Source organism: Heterodontus francisci, chromosome 3, assembly GCF_036365525.1.
Source record: "Heterodontus francisci isolate sHetFra1 chromosome 3, sHetFra1.hap1, whole genome shotgun sequence".
Classification (NCBI taxonomy): domain Eukaryota; kingdom Metazoa; phylum Chordata; class Chondrichthyes; order Heterodontiformes; family Heterodontidae; genus Heterodontus; species Heterodontus francisci.
Window position 1 is genome coordinate 56,838,468 of NC_090373.1, and position 16,948 is coordinate 56,855,415.

The 16,948-nt window shown below is 44.4% G+C and overlaps 1 protein-coding gene across 5 annotated transcripts in view; it reads left to right on the forward strand.

The window, feature by feature from the left end:
• Nucleotides 1-16,948, forward strand: part of LOC137356506 (kinase D-interacting substrate of 220 kDa-like) — a 222,811-nt gene that overhangs the window by 87,065 nt on the left and 118,798 nt on the right. For all 5 annotated transcript variants that reach the window (XM_068022406.1, XM_068022401.1, XM_068022395.1 and 2 more), the window contains exons 9-11: nucleotides 1,346-1,543; nucleotides 2,281-2,379; nucleotides 3,327-3,425. In XM_068022406.1, the coding sequence (XP_067878507.1) occupies nucleotides 1,346-1,543; nucleotides 2,281-2,379; nucleotides 3,327-3,425 (396 nt within the window). The remainder of the gene's footprint in view (nucleotides 1-1,345; nucleotides 1,544-2,280; nucleotides 2,380-3,326; nucleotides 3,426-16,948) is intronic.

Consider the following 16,948-nt stretch of genomic DNA (forward strand, 5'->3'; position numbering starts at 1 on the left):
ATGGTAGAGAGGAGCCAGGGTTTAGGGAGGGAATTCAGAGCTTAGGGTCTCAGCGGCTGAAGGCACAACCAGCAGTGATCGAGCGATTTAAAATCAGGGATTGCACAAGAGGCCAGAATTGGAGAGGCGCCGATAACTGAGCAGTGGAGATTAGAGATACAGCAACAAATTAAATTTATATAGCACCTTTGAGAGATAGGGAGGGGTAGAAGCTATAGAGGGATTGCAAAACAAAGATGAGAATTTTAAAATTGAGGCATGGCATCACCAGGAACCAACATAGATCAGTGAGCACAGGGGTGATGGGTGAATGGGATTTAGTGTGGATTAGGACACGGGCAGCAGAGTTTTGGATGACCTCAATTTTACAGAGGGTAGAACATGGGAAGCTGGCTAGGAGTGCATTGGAAGAGTCAAGTCTAGAGGTAACAGCAGTATGGGTGAGGATTACAGCGGCAGATGAGCTGAGGCAGGATTGGAGTGAGACGATGTTATGGAGTTGGAAATAGGCGGCCTTATTGATGGCACGGATATGTGGCTGGAAGCTCATCTGGAGGTCAAATATGACGCCACGGTTGCGAACAGTCTGGTTTAGCCTCTCTCTGTTGCCAGGGAGAGGGATGAAGTCATGGCTAGAGAATGAAGTTTGTGGCGTGGACCGAAGACATTGGCTTCATTCTTCCCGTTCTTTCCAATGTGTAATTGGAGGAAATTTCTGCTCATCCAATATTGGATGTCAGACAAGCATGACGATTTAGAGTTAGTGGAGGGGTCGAGAGAAGTGGTGGTGAGTTGGAGCTGAGTGCCGTCAGCATACTTGTGGGAACATGAAGGGCTGGTTAATCTGTTCTTGGTGGCCTTGCTTGACGCAGGGAGATTGGTTAGCATGCTGGGAGAACTTCTTACTCTTCAAATAATGCCGAGAGATTTTGTATACAACCAAGCAGGCAGCTTGGGCCTTGTTTTAACATCTCAATTGAGAGATGGCACTTGTATAACGCAGAACTGCCTCAGTACTCCACTGAATTGTTTGTTGACCTAGATGATGTGCTCAAATCCTGAGGTGGAGTTTAAATTCATAGTCTTCTGACACAGATGAGAATGCTGTCAAGATGAGCCGAGAGCATGCCCTAGTTCAATTATCCCTTGCCTCCTAACCCTGATTAACCCGAAGACTATGCTTGATCTTCTCTCTGTGCGTACACTGCCACAGGAAAAAGACTAATATGCAGATATGGTAAATAACTCGCAAGGAAGATATTACACTATATCATCTGTTAGAAAAGTATTATTTGTTTTAAGCTTTATTTAAAAATGAACACTAATTTTTCGCATCATCTTGTAGAACTCTATGACAGCTTTAATAGTGGCAGTTAAAGGTGGCTACACAGAGGGAGTGAAGGAATTGCTAAATCGTAATCCAAATGTTAATCTGACTGACAAAGATGGAAATACAGCTTTGATGATTGCTGCCAAGGAAGGACACATCGAAATTGTTCAGGATCTGTTGGACGCTGGCACTTACGTCAACATCCCTGACAGGGTTTGTTTTTTTTCTAGTAGTATATTATTTATTAACCTCAACTAGAGTTCACAATGTCTATTTAAATTTTCACAAATGAAAACTTGCAATCTTAAACCATGGAAAAAGTGTGCATTTTGCTACTGTATTTCCCAGAAGTTTGTAACCAGTATTTTATTATACATAGGCTTCTAGTTATTAAAGTTCCCTTCATGGTTTTGACAGTCATTTAGAAACTTGAATTCTTAATATAATTGTTAATGAAGCTGTATACAAAGGGATATTGTAATCTTAATGTAATTTTGGAATGTCTTGATTTCTTGTTCATCATTTTGTCCCTGTGCGACACTGTCCATTACCAAGCAGACTGGCTGGGCATCTGCTTATGCTTTTGCATAGCCTGCTGCAAGAAAATCTTCATCATTAGGTAGAGATGACTGGCTCTTTGATTTCTCACCCCCCCCCCCACTCCCATCCCCTGGTCTTGGCAGAGGGAAGCACTGCCTCACAATAATATAGTTGAGATGAGGTGCTTAAAAAAAAGCAACAACTGAATGAATGGCTTGGATTGAGTGCATGTAACAAAGTTTTTCCAAAAGTAGGTTTAAACTTTGCTTAATCTGACTTTAGTTTGTACATTCACACTGGGATTTTGATGCTATGTTCAATCTTATCTTTATCTTTTAATTCCCGATTGTTGTGGAATTAAATTCATGGGAGAAATTTCCATCGTGTTGTGTGTGCATTTTTTTTTCCAGAGTGGTGACACTGTCCTAATTGGTGCTGTTAAAGGTGGTCATGTGGAGATTGTGAGAGCTCTATTGCAAAAATATGCTGACATAGATATCAAGGGAACGGTAAGTCTAAACATAAATTATTGCTAGACAAGTAAAGGTATTGATACAGAGATGATTAATTTCAATAGTGAACACTTAAGCAGACATGGTTTTTAAAATAATCCACAAAATTGGAAATTATAAATGCAGACTGAGATGATTGACTACTTTCTGGGACATCCTGCTATCTCAGTATTTGAGATGAAACCCCAACTTAAACAGTTTTATTATTTCCTAATTTTTCAGTTCCTACCCTATGTACTGTGATGAATGCAATCATGATATATAGAGCACTTCGGTATTTTAAAATGTTGCAGGGTGCTTGCTGATGGGGAAAATGAGTAGATCTTTTACACTTCACTAGATCATTTGTTGTGACAGTGTTTTGAAAGGGAAGAAAGGACCTGCATTTATATGACCTTTCACAAACTTAGGATGTCCCAAAGTGCTTCATACCTTAATAAAGTACTTTGAAGTGTATTCACTGTTGTAAAGAAATGTGGTAGCCAGTTTCCATATAGCAAGGTGCCACAAATCGCAAGAGAGAAATTACCAAATATTCTCTTAGTATTGTTGATTGAAGGGTAACTGTTCTCTTGGATTAGGAGAGCTTTTCTGCTAGTCTTTCAAAATAGCTACTACGCAATCTTTTGTGTCCACCTAAGAAGGCAGGTGGGACCTTCGTTTAAGTCTCATCCAAAATAAGACATCTCTGACAGTGCAGCAGTTCCTTAGCACTGAACTATAGTGACAGCCTAAATTATGTTCTCCAGTCTCTGGAGTGAGGCTTGAACCCATAACCTTGTAACTCAGAGGCAATACACATACTGCTGAGCCAAGGCTGACATTTAAAATTGAATGTTGTTGTTTAGTCCCAAGAAAAAGGTTTTCTCCCCATTTGGCAAAGTAAAATTTTAAGTGAATTAGATGTTATTTAATGTTGTAATTTTTTCTAACATTGATTTTAGGATAATAAAACTGCTCTATACTGGGCAGTGGAGAAAGGAAACGCAACCATAGTGAGGGATATTCTTCAGTGCAATCCTGATACAGAAATTTGCATTAAGGTATGATTGGATAGGTAGCTGGAATCAATAGTATACAAAATAACACGGTGGTTTTACTTTGGTATCTTGTCACTTTTTTTTGTTTTTTGTCTCCTGCCCGCCATGCTGTGTCCCCCCACACACACACCGTCCCAGGAAGGGAAGGTAAAATTTGGAGACACCTTGCCAGATCTGATGAATTAACTTTGATTATTATGTAAAAGGTCTCCACAACCAGTTTTTCTTCTCTTCCTCAATTGGAACCCTGGAGGATCCGTGCGTGTTTGACATTGAGACCCATATTATTGTATCTGCTGGGTTATATCACTTTTGGTATCGGTCAATGCTGTAGTTCATTAGAATATTTATACGCCGGATATGACTGAAAAAAATAACGATGTCTGAATGGCATATGCTGTTATGACCGAGGCGGGAGGAGTGCACTGTTTATTCTAGTTCCACTTCTCCATGGATCACAACATATATTTAAATTTTTTCCCACTTACCAATATGGTCAATCGTGGACTCTGTTTTTATCCCAGAATAAAACACACCAACCAGGTTTCTTAATTTTGTTGTTTACTAATCAGTTTATTATAAAACAAACCCTAACCAGTAATCAAATAAAACATAAACACACAGATTGAAATATTAAAGTTCCCTTTTTACCTTAGCCCCTCACACACACACACCCCGGTTAACCAGAAAAATAAAGGGATTTTTGTTTTTAGAGCTCTATTACAGACAAAAAAACATTTGGGCTGAATACTTGCTCAGTCTGGAAGAAACAGCAAATGAGAATTTGTGTTCCAAAACTGGCATACAGTCTGGCCTGAGAGTACACTTAGACGGGTCACTGGGATCTTTTAAAACGGCATTGAGAATTAATTTAGCAAGCTTTTCTTTGAAGACAGGAGACGAGATGAGTTGACACAGTGGACATCTCAGGGTCTTTTAGAGAGGTGCTGAAAAGCTGAGCTGGGTTGTGGTCTTCTTTCCTTCCTTGGGAATTCTCTTCTCCCCTTGGAAGTTCTCTCTTTTTATGCAGTTCAACCCTAACTCAAAACAATTCAACAGCGAAACGGACAACAGAAGGTCAACCTTTTGACCACCATCGATCTTGACCTGTGACTTCTTCGTAAACAATTTTTCCAGGTGTCCAAAGCTCTCTGTTGTTTATTGAGCTGGAAGCCATTTGGTTTCCCAGAAAGGCTTGTATAATCTCCTTGTGATTTTCATAAAGTTGTTCCATTTGCATACTTATTGCCCATGAAACTCATCACAGTAAATTAAGCCCAGTAATTAATAGAAGTATCATTTTAACGATGTGATAATTGTTGATGATTACCAATCAACCTTTCTCTTGCCCGGAAAGTAAAACAGTTATAGGCATGGAGTTTCATTCTTTCAGTTTGTGAATTGTCTCTTTTAAAAATGTCAAATTTAATTTTTTTTCTTGCTGTTCCTTTCTGTCTCTTTTCTCTCTTTCTTTCAATCCAACTATTCTTTCCCACTCTTTGTGGGGAATTTTAACGTCAAAGTTGGAGTGGCCGGGGTGGTTGGTGTGGGGACGGGTTTCAGTGTGTGCAGGGAGTTGAAACATTTTTAAATTCTGGGGTGACGGAAGCACAAAATGATCCCACTCCCTTCTGCATTTAACTGGTGTGCGTTTGGAGGCACGCAGGAAACCCCCGTGGGGATGGTGGGTCTGAGAAATGCAATTGAATGAAGATTTTTCTGGGCTTTAACTGGTTTCCTGATCTGTCTGAAACTTGCCAGGGTCAGCAAGGTGAGAGCACAGCAGGGATTGATGCAGCTGTGAAATTGACAGGCTGGAAAGCCTTTAAATACTGAAGCAGTACAGGCCTGCTACCCGACCCAAACCCGACTGGACCCGACGATGTGGTTCGGGTTGGGCCCATCTTCAGGGTCTGATTTTCGGGCTCGGGTCGGGCTGGACACACGGTAAGTGTGGTAAGCTCTGCTGATAAGTATTGAAATTAAAAAACTTAGTTTTGTCCCAGACTCCCGGCTCAGCTGAGTCTGTGCAGTGAGTGAGTGACATCACTATGATGTCATCACGCATGCGCTGCAGCTTCCTGGAGGTTCCGAGTCCGAAGGTAAGTAAAGAGATGGTCGGGGCGGGTTCGGATCGGGCTCAGGGCAAAATCAGAGGGGGTCGGGCTCGGGTCCGCAGTGGTTCAGTCGGGTTCGGGTCAGTTTCTTTTTTCCCGACCCGAGCAGGCCTCTATGAAGCAGGACAGTTGTTTCCTTGTCTAACTGAAAGGCTTTTGCTGGCAGGATTTGTTCTGAGAATGTGTTTTCACTGCTTTAGAGGTGATTTCCAGCATTTTGAAGACCATTTCTGCTACCTTGGAATTTTTTGACTTTCGTCTGCACTTTCCTGCTGTCAGCCTTCACTGCAGTGTGGCGCAGCTTATGCAGCTCAACTTTGGAGCTTTGATGAGGAACAAAAAGAACAGTACCAGCAACACCACCAGCAGCAGCAATAGCTACCGGCGCCTCAGCTGCCGCTCCACGGGGCAGAGAGGATGAACAAAGAAACTTCAGCTCGAAGGAGGCGATACCGCCACCATGGGGTACAAGAAGGCTGCACCATTCATGGCTGACTAAGGAAGTTAAGGATGGTATCAAATGGAAAGAAAAGGTGTACAATGCTGCGAAGATTAGTGGTAGCCAGAGGATTGGGAAAATTTTAGAAAGGATGACTTCAAAAATAATAGAGGGTGAAATTAGAATATGAGAGTAAACCAGCAAGAAATATAAAAACTGACAGTAAGAGCTTCTACAAGTATATAAAAAGGCAGAGAGTAGCTAAAGTAAGCATTGGACCCTTAGAGGATGAGACTGGGGAATTAATGGGAAACAAAGAAATGGCAGAGACTTTGAACAAGTATTTTGTATCTTCTTCCATGGAAGAAGACACAAAAAAAATCCCAAGAATAGTAACAAATCAAGCGGCAAAAAGGAGGGAGGTACTTGAAACTATCACTAGAGGAAAAAGTATGAGGAAAACTAATGGGGTTGCAAGGACCAAGATGGATCAGAAATAAAGGTACTGAATTGGGGGAAGACCGATTTCAATATGATAAAACAGAATCTGGCCAAAGTGGACTGGGAGCAGCTACTTGTAGGAAAGTCTACATCACATCAGTGGGAATCATTCAAAGAAAAAATTGTGAGAGATCAGAGCCAACCTGTACCCGTTAAGGTGAAGGGTAGGACTAACAGACCCAGGGAACCCTGGATGTCAAGGGGTTTAGAGGGTTGGATCAGGAAAAAAAAGGAGGCTTCTGGCTGATCCCAAGTGCTAAAAATAGCAGAGGCACTAGAGGATTATAGAAAGTGTAGGGTGGCACTTAAAAAAAGTAATTAGGAGAGCGAAGAGGGGACATGGAAAAACCCTGGTGGGCAAGATAAAGGAAAATCCCAAGGCGTTTTATAAGTATATTAAGGGTAAGAGGATAACCAGGAAAAGAGTAGGGCCCATTAGGGACCAACGTGGCAATCTTTGTGTGGAGCTGGAGGACATAGGAGAGGTTTTAAATGATTACTTTTCATCGGTGTTCACTATGGAGAAGGATGATGTAGGTCTAGAGATCAGAGAGGGGGATTGTGATATACTTGAACATATTAGCTTTGAAAGGGAGGAAATATTAGATGTTTTAGCAGGCTTAAAAGTTGATAAATCCTCAGGCTGTTATGTGAGGCAAGGGAGGGGATAGGAACTCTGACACAAATTTTCAAATCCTCTCTGGCCACAGGAGAGGTACCAGAGGACTGGAGGACGTCGAATTTGGTACCATTATTCAAGAAGGGTAGTAGGGATAAACCAGGTAATTACAGGCCAGTGAGTCTATCAGTGGTAGGGAAAATATTGGAAAATTTCTGAGGGACAAGATTAATCTCCACTTGGAGAGGCAGGGATAATCAGCATGACTTTGTCAGGGGGAGATCGTGTCTAACTAACTTGGTTTGAATTTTTCAAAGAGGTGACTAGATGTGTTAATGAGGGTAAAGCAGTAGATGTAGTATACATGGACTTCAGTAAGGCTTTTGATAAGGTCCCGCATGGGAGATTAGTTAAGAAGGTAAGAGTCCATGTGATCCAGGGCAGGAGGCAAAGAGTAATGGTCGAGGCTGCTTTTGCGATTGGAAGCCTGTGACCAGTGGTGTACCACAGGGATCAGTGCTGGGACCCTTGCTGTTTGTAGTGTAAATTAATGATTTAGACGTGAATATAGGAGGTATGATCAGTAAGTTCATAGATGACACGAAAATTGGTGGTGTTGTGCGGAGGAAAGCCTTAAATTACAGGGAGATATAGATGGGCAGAGCAGTGGCAAATGAAATTTAATCCTGAAGAGTATGAGGTAATGCATTTTGGGAAGACTAACAAGGCAAGGGAATATACAATGGATGGTAGGACCCTAGGAAGTACAGAAGGTCGGAAGGACCTTGGTGTACTTGTCCATTGATCACTGAAGGCAGCAGCATAGGTAGGGTAAGGTGGTTAGGAAGGCATATGGGATTCTTACCTTTAGCCGAGGCATAGAATATAAGAGCAGGGAGGTTATGATGGAGCTATATAAAACTCTAGTTAAGCCACAGCTGGAGTACTGTGTGTAGTTCTGGTCACTACACTGTAGGAAGGATGTGATTGTACTAGAGAGGGTGCATAGGAGATTCACCAGGATGTTGCCTGGGCTGGAGCATTTCAGCTATGAAGAGGGACTGAAAAGGCTAGGGTTGTTTTCCTTGGAGTGGAGAAGGCTGAGGGGGGACATGATTGAGTTGTACAAGATTATGAGGGGCATTGATAGGTTAGATAGGAAGAAACTTTTTCCCTTAGCAGAGGGGTCAGTAACCAGGGGGCAAAGATTTATGGTAAGGGGCAGGAGGTTTGGGGGATTTGAGGAACAATTTTTTCACCAAGAGGGTGGTTGGAATCTGGAACGCACTGCCTGAAGAGGTGGTGGTGGCGGGAACCCTCACAACATTTAAAAAGTATTTGCATGAGCACTTGAAACACCAAGGCTACGGGCCAAGTGCAGGAATATGGGATCAGCATAGTTGGGTGCTTGATGGCCAGCACAGACACGATGGGCCGAAGGGCCTGTTTCTGTGCTGTATAATTCTATGACTATGACTCTAAAGGCTGACAGGTACCCTGAACCTGATGGCCTACATCCTACAGTCTTAAAAGAAGTGGATGCATTGGTTGTATGCTGGCTTTCATAGCGAGAGGATTCGAGTATAGGAGCAGGGATATCTTGCTGCAATTATACAGGGCCTTGGTGAAGCCACAAATGGAGTATTGTGTGCAGTTTTGGTCTCCTTATCTGAGGGATCTTACAGAAACTTATAAAATTCTAACAGGACTTGACAGGGTAGATGCAGGAAGGATGTTCCCGATGGTGGGGGAGTCCAGAACTAGGGGTCATAGTCTAAGGATACGGGGTAAACCTTTCAGGACTGAGATGAGGAGAAATTTCTTCACCCAGAGAGTGGTGAGCCTGTGGAATTCACTACCACAGAAAGCAGTTGAGGCCAAAACATTGTATGTTTTCAAGGAGGAGTTAGATATAGCTCTTGGGTCTAATGGGATCAAAGGGTATGGGGCGAAAGTGGGAACAGGTTACTGAGTTGGATGATCAGCCATGATCATAATGAATGGCGGAATAGGCTCGAAGGGCCGAATGGCCAGCTCCTGCTCCTATTTTCTATGTTGTAATAGTCCAAAATTCCCTAGATTCTGGAAAGGTCCCAGTGGATTGGAAAACCGCAAATGTAACACCTCTATTAAGAAAGGGAGACAGCAGACCAGTTAGCCTAACATCCGTCATTGGGAAAATGCTGGAATTCATTATTAGGGAAGTAGTAGCAGGACATTTTAAAAAAATCACAGTACAATCAAGCAGAGTCAACATGGTTTTGTGAAAGAAAAATTGTGTTTGACAAATTTATTAGAGTTCTTTGAGGATGTAACAAGCAGAGTGGATAAAGGGGAATCAGTAGATGTAGTGTATTTGGATTTCCAAAAAAGCATTCGATAAGGTGCCACATAAAAAGGTATTGCACGAGGTACAGGAGCTCATGGTTTTGGGGTAATATATTAGTATGGATAGAGGATTGGCTAACTAACAGGAAACAGTCCGGATAAATGGGTTATTTTCAGGTTGGCAAACTAACTAGTGGGGTGCCACAGGGATCAGTGCTGGGTCCTCAACTATTTACAATCTATATTAATGACTTCGGTGAAGAGACCAAGTGTATTGTAGCCAAATTTGCTGACGATACAAAGATAGGTGGGAAAGCAAGTTATGAGAAGGACAGTTTTTTTATATTTCATGGATGTGGCATCACTGGCAGGACCAGCATTTCTTGCCCATCCCTAATTGCCCTTGGGAAGGTGGTGAGCTGCCTTCTCGAAGTGCTACAGTCCATCTGGTGCAGGTGCACCCACATTGCTGTTAGGGAGGGAGTTCCAGGATTTTGTTGCAGCGACAGTAAAGAATCAGCGATTATATTTCCAAGCCAGGATAGTGTGTGACTTGGAGGGAAACTTGCAGGTAGTCGTGGTCCAATGCATCTGCTGTCCTTGTCCTTCTAGGTGGAAGAAGTCACGGGTTTAGATTAGATTAGAGATACAGCACTGAAACAGGCCCTTCGGCCCACCGAGTCTGTGCCGAACATCAACCACCCATTTATACTAATCCTACACTAATCCCATATTCCTACCAAACATCCCCACCTGTCCCTATATTTCCCTACCACCTACCTATACTAGTGACAATTTATAATGGCCAATTTACCTATCAACCTGCAAGTCTTTTGGCTTGTGGGAGGAAACCGGAGCACCCGGAGAAAACCCACGCAGACACAGGGAGAACTTGCAAACTCCACACAGGCAGTACCCGGAATCGAACCCGGGTCCCTGGAGCTGTGAGGCTGCGGTGCTAACCACTGCGCCACTGTGCTGTCGAAGGAGGCGTGGTGAGCTGCTGCAGTGCATCGTGTAAATGGTATACCTTGCTGCCAGTCTGCAAATATAGATAGGTTAAGTGAGTGGGCAAAAATTTGACAGATGGCATATGATGTGGGAAAATGTGAAGTTGTCAACTTTGTTATTTAAATGGAGACTACAGACTGCTGGAGTACAGAGGGATCTAGGTTTCCTCGTACATGAATCACAAAAAGTTAGCATGCAGGTATAGCAAGTAATTAAGAAGGCAAATGGAATATTCGCCTTTATTGCAAGGGGGATGGAGTATAAAAGTAGGGAAGCCTTGCTACAAATGTACAGGGTGTGGGTGAGATCACACCCAGAGTACTGCGTACAGTTTTGGTCTCTTTATTTAAGGAGGTGGAATTTTTTTTTTTATTCGTTCCTGGGATGTGGATGTCACTGGCGAGGCCAGCATTTATTGCCCATCCCGAATTCCCATCCCTAATTGTCCTTTAGAAGGTGGGGTGGTGAGCTGCCTTATTGAACCGCTGCAGTCTATGTGGGACAGGTACACCCACAGTGCTGTTAGGAAGGGAGTTCAGGATTTTGACTCAGTGACAGTGAAGGAACGCTGATATAGTTCCAAGTCAGGATGATGTGTGGCTTGGAGGGGAACTTGCTGGTGGTGGTGTTCCCATGTGTCTGCTGCCCTCGTCCTTCTAGGTGGTAGGGGTCACGAGTTTGGAAGGTGCTGTTTAAGGAGCCTTGGTGCGTTGTTGAAGTGCATCTTGTAGATGATACGCACTGCTGCCACTGTGTGCCGTTGGTGGAGGGAGTGAATGTTTGTAGATGGAGTGCCAATCAAGCGGGCCGATTTGTCCTGGATGTTGTCGAGCTTCTAGAGTATTGTTGGAGCTGAACCCATCCAGGCAAGTGGAGAGTATTCCATCACACTCCTGACTTGTGCCTTGTAGATGGTGGACAGGATTTGGGGAGTCAGGAGGTGAGTTACTCGCTGCAGGATTCCTAGTCTCTGACCTGCTCTTGTAGCCACGGTATTTATATGGCTACTCCAGTTCAGTTTCTGGTCAATGGTAATCCCCCAGGATATTGATAGTGGGGGATTCAGTGATCATAATGCCATTGAATGTCAAGGGGAGATGATTAGATTCTCTCTTGTTGGAGATGGCCATTGCCTGGCACTTCTGTGGTGCAAACGTTACTTGCCACTTAGCAGTCCAAGCCTGGATATTGTCCAGGTCTTGCTGCATTTCTACATGGACTGCTTCAGTATCTGAGGAGTCGTTAAAGGTGCTGAACATTGTGCAATCATCAGCGAAAATCCCCACTGCTGAGTTTATGATTGAAGGAAGGTCATTGATGAAGCAGCTGAAAACGGTTGGGCCTCGGGCGGTACCCTGAGGTACTCCTGCAGTGATGTCCTGGAGCTGATATGATTAACCTCCAACAACCACAACCATCTTCCTTTGTGCTGGGTATGACTCCAACCAGCGAAGAGTTTTCCCCCTGATTCCCATTGACCTCAATTTTGCTAGGGCTCCTTGATGCCATACTCGGTCAAATGCTGCCTTGATGTCAAGGGCAGTCACTCTCACCTCACCTCTTGAGTTCAGCTCTTTTGTCCATGTTTGAACCAAGGCTGTAATGAGGTCTGGAGCAGTGTGGCCCTGGAGGAACCCAATCTGAGCATCACTGAACAGGTTATTGCTAAACAAGTGCCACTCGATAGCACTGTTGATGACACCTTCCATCACTTTACTGATGATTGAAAGTAGACTGATGGGGTGGTAATTGGCCAGGTTGGACTTGTCCTGCTTTTTGTGTACCGAACATACCTTTGTAGGAACATAGGAGCAGGAATAGGCCATTCAGCCCATTGAGCCTGTCCCGCCATTCAATATGATCATGGCTGATCATCCACTTCAATGCCTTTTTCCCACACTATCCTCATATCCCCTTACGTCATACCTGGGCAATTATCCACATTGCTGGGTAGATGCCAGTGTTGTAATTGTACTGGAACAGCTTGGCTAGGGGCGCGGCAAGATCTGGAGCACAAGTCTTCAGTACTATTGCCAGAATATTGTCAAGGCCCATAGCCTTTGCAGTATCCAGTGCCTTCAGTAGTTTCTTGATATCGCATGGAGTCAATCGAATTGGCTGAAAACTGGCATCTGTGATGCTAAGGACTTCAGGAGGAGGCAGAGATGGATCATCAACTCGGCACTTCTGGTTGAAGATTGTTGCACACGCTTCAGCCTTGTCTTTTGCATTGCTGTGCTGGGCTCCCCCATCATTGAGGATGGGGATATTTGTGGAGCCAGTTTTGCATCAGAGGCAGTTCACTAGGTTGATTCCTGGGATGAATGGGTTGGCTTATAAGTTTGAGAAGGTTGGGCCTATACTCATTGGAGTTTAAAAGACTGAGGGTTGATCTTATTGAAACATATAAGATTCTGAGGGGGTTGACAGGGTAAATGCTGGGAGGATGTTTTGCCTTCTGGGGAAATCTGGAACTAGGGGGCATAGTTTCAAAATGAGGGGTCTCCTATTTAAGACAGAGATGAGGAGGAATTTCTTCTGAGGGTCTTTAATCTTTGGAATTCTCTACCTCATAGAGCAATGGTGGTCATGGTTCATTGAATATATTAAAACCTATGCTGTACAGATTTTTGATCCACAAGGGAGTAAAGGGTTATGGGGGACAGGCAGGAAAATGGAAGAAAGGCCACAATCAGATCAGCCATGATCTTATTGAATGGTGGAGTAGGCTCGAGGGGCCAAATGGCCTACTGCTGCTCCTATTTCTTAAGCTGTAAGTTCTTGTGCTTCCTGGAACAGATCTCCTTTCAAGTGAGCCAGGTGAGCACGCATTGCCAGTAGCCTTCAAGGTAACCACAGTCATGAATTTGTTCGTCTCTGGCTCCTTCGAGGGATCTGCTGGTGATGACTGCAGGATTTTGCAGTCTGTTGCGCAGAAGTGCATAAGTGTACATCTCAGGTTGACGGAAGCCACGTTTGCCAGGGCCGCCACTTACATCCCCTTTGCTACTGGTGAGGCAAGTCTGAACGAGGGGGCTCTCGGATTTGCTGCAGTGGCTGGATTCCCACAGGTCCAAAGTGCCATAGATTGCATGCCTGGGTTGCTGAAGATGTGATTCCGGTACCTGGACAGATCTGGGAGCATCCTTTAGTCTGCATCAGCAAGGATGTCCTGAATGGTAGGATTGGAGCTGCAAGGTGAAAAAGTTGATGACCACTCTGCATCCTTGGAGCAACAGGAAGAGGAGTCGTCTGAAGTGGCCAGGGTCGCTGCAGCTGCTCAAATATTTCCCAGAGATGATTTCCATATCAATAATCCTTCCAGCTCATTGACACTCATTGCTCGTTTGATATTTTGGTCATACCTTTTTTTCAAGGCTGATGGCCGTTTGGCAGGTAAAGGGCGACAGTGGAGACTTGAGCTATAGCTTATGGTTCATTAATATTTATAATAACATTGACAGTGACATACTTCGAAACACTTAGGTGAAACTACAAAGTATCATCCTTTTTGCTATTACTTATGGACAGTTCCACCACCTCCCCCCCCCCCCCCCCCCCCACCCCACCCCGCTCCACTGCCCCGGTGGCACCAGCAGAGCTGGAGGCAGCCTGCTCCATTCCCTGCTCTGACAGCCGAAATGTTTGTGACGGACCACTTCTCAGTTTTGGGGCCTGTGTGGGCCCTGCCAAAGTCTGCCCTGCACCTATGCATGGGCAGACCCACCCATCAGGACATGAGGCAGCATGTGGGTCTCTGACTGAGAGCAGGGTAGTGGGGCAAGATGAGAAGGGATAGGAGCGCCTTTAGTAGAGTCCCCACTTCCATGTGCTCTTTCTCCATCTGCCGCCCCCCCCCCCCCCCAAACAAACATGACCCACTTACACATCCCTGTCTGGTAACGTAGAGTCATAGAGTTATACAGCACAGAAACAGGCCCTTCGGCCCATCGTGTCCGTGCCGGCCATCAAGCACCTAACTATTCTAATCCCATTTTCCAGCACTTGGCCCATAGCCTTGTATGCTATGGCTTTTCAAGTGCTCATCTAAATACTTCTTAAATGTTGTGAGGGTTCCTGCCTCTACCACCTCTTCAGGCAGTGTGTTCGAGATTCCAACCACCCTCTGAGTGAAAAATGTTTTCCTCAAATCCCCTCTAAACTTCTTGCCCCTTATCTTAAATCTATGCCCCCTGGTTAGTGACCCCTCCGCTAAGGGACAAAGTATCTTCCTATCAAATCTATCAGTGCCCCTCATAATTTTGTATACCTCAATCATGTCCCCCCTCAGCCTTCTCTGCTCCAAGGAAAACAACCCTAGCCTTTTCAGTCTCTCTTCATAGCTGAAATGCTCCAGCCCAGGCAACATTCTGGTGAATCTCCTCTGCACCCTCTCCAGTGCAATCACAGCCTTCCTATAGTGTGGTGCCCAGAACAGTACACAGTACTCCAGCCGTGGCCTAACTAGCGTTTTATACAGCTCCATCATAACCTCCCTGCTCTTATATTCTGTGCCTCGGCTAATAAAGGCAAGAATCCCATATGCCTTCCGAACCACCTTATCTACCTGTGCTGCTGCCTTCAGTGATCTATGGACAAGTACACCAAGGTCCCTCTGACCCTCTGTACTTCCTAGGGTCCTACCATCCATTGTATATTCCCTTGCCTTGTTCGTCCTCCCAAAATGCATCACCTCACACTTCTCTGGATTAAATTTCATTTGCCACTGCTCTGCCCCTTTTACCAGCCCATCTATATGTCCTGTAATCGAAAGCTTTCCTCTTCACTATTTACGGCATCACCAATTTTCATGTCATCTGCGAACTTACTTATCATGCCTCCTATATTCACGACCATTAATGTAAACCACAAACAGCAAGGGTCCCAGCACCGATCCCTGCAGTACATCACTGGTCACAACCTTCCACTCACACAAACAACCCTCGACCATCACCCTATGCTTCCTGCCACCAAGCCAATTTTGGATCCACTTTGCCAAATTGCCCTGGATCCCATGGGCTCTTACCTTCTTAACCAATCTCCCATGTGGTACCTTATCAAAAGTCTTACTGAAGTCCGTGTAGACTGCATCAACTGCTTTACCCTCATCTACACATCTAGTCACCTCCTTGAAAAATTCACTCAAGTTAGTTAGACATGATCTCCCCCTGACAAAGCCATGCTGACTATCCCTGATTAATCCCTGCCTCTCCAAGTGGAGATTAATCCTGTCCCTCAGAATTTTTTTCCAATAATTTCCCAACCACTGATATTGGACTCACCGGCCTGTAATTACCTGGTTTATCCCTGCTACCCTTCTTGAATAATGGCACCACATTCGCAGTCCTCCAGTCCTCTTGTGCCTCTCCTATGGCCAGAGAGGATTTGAACATTTGTGTCAGAGCTCCTTCTATCTCCTCCTTTGCCTCACATAACAGCCTGGGATACATCTCATCTGGACCTGGGGGATTTATCCACTTTTAAGCCAGCTAAAACAGCTAATACTTCCTTTCAATGCTAATATGTTCAAGTATATCACAATCCCCCTCCCTGATCTCTACACTTACATCATCCTTCTCCAAAGTGAACACAGATGAAAAATAATCATTTAAAACCTCAGCTGTGTCCTCCGGCTCCACATACAGATTGCCACTTTGGTCATTAATGGGCCCCACTCTTTCCCTGGTTATCCTCTTGCCCTTAATATACTTATAAAATGCCTTAGGATTTTCCTTTATTTTGCCTGTCAGTGTTTTTTCATGCCCCCTCTTCGCTCTCCTAATTACTTTTTTTAATATCCCCCTACACTTTACTCCTCTAGTGCCTCCGCTGTTTTTGGCGCTCCGAATCTGCCATAAGCCTCCTTTTTTTTCCTGATCCAACCCTCTATATCCCTTGACATCCAGGGTTCCCTGGGCTTGTTGGTCCCACCCTTCACCTTAACGGGTACATGTTGGCTCTGAACCCTCATTATTTTTTCTTTGAATGACTCCCACTGGTCTGATGTAGACTTCCCTACAAGTAGCTGCTCCCAGTCCACTTTGGCCAGATCCTGTTTCATCCTATTGAAAACGGCCTTCCCTCAGTTCAGTACCTTTATTTCTGGCCCATCTTTGTCCTTTTCCATCACTACCTCAAATCTTAGGGTTTTGGTCACTATCCCCGAAATGCTCACCCACTGACATTTCTAACACTTGTCCAACTTAATTCCCTAGGATTAGGTCCAGTACTGCCCCTTCTCTTGTAGGACTTTCTACGTACTGGCTCAAACAGCTCTCCTGTATGCATTTTAAGAATTCCGCCCCCTTTAAGCCTTTTGCACTAAGACTATCCCAGTTGATATTAGGTAAGTTGAAATCCCCTACTATTATTACCCTATTATTTTTACACCTCTCAGGGATTTGCCTACATATCTGCTCCTCTATCTCTCCCTGACTGTTTGGAGGCCTGTAGTACACTCCCAGCCACGTGATTGCTCCCTTTTTGTTTTTAAGTTCTACCCATATGGCCT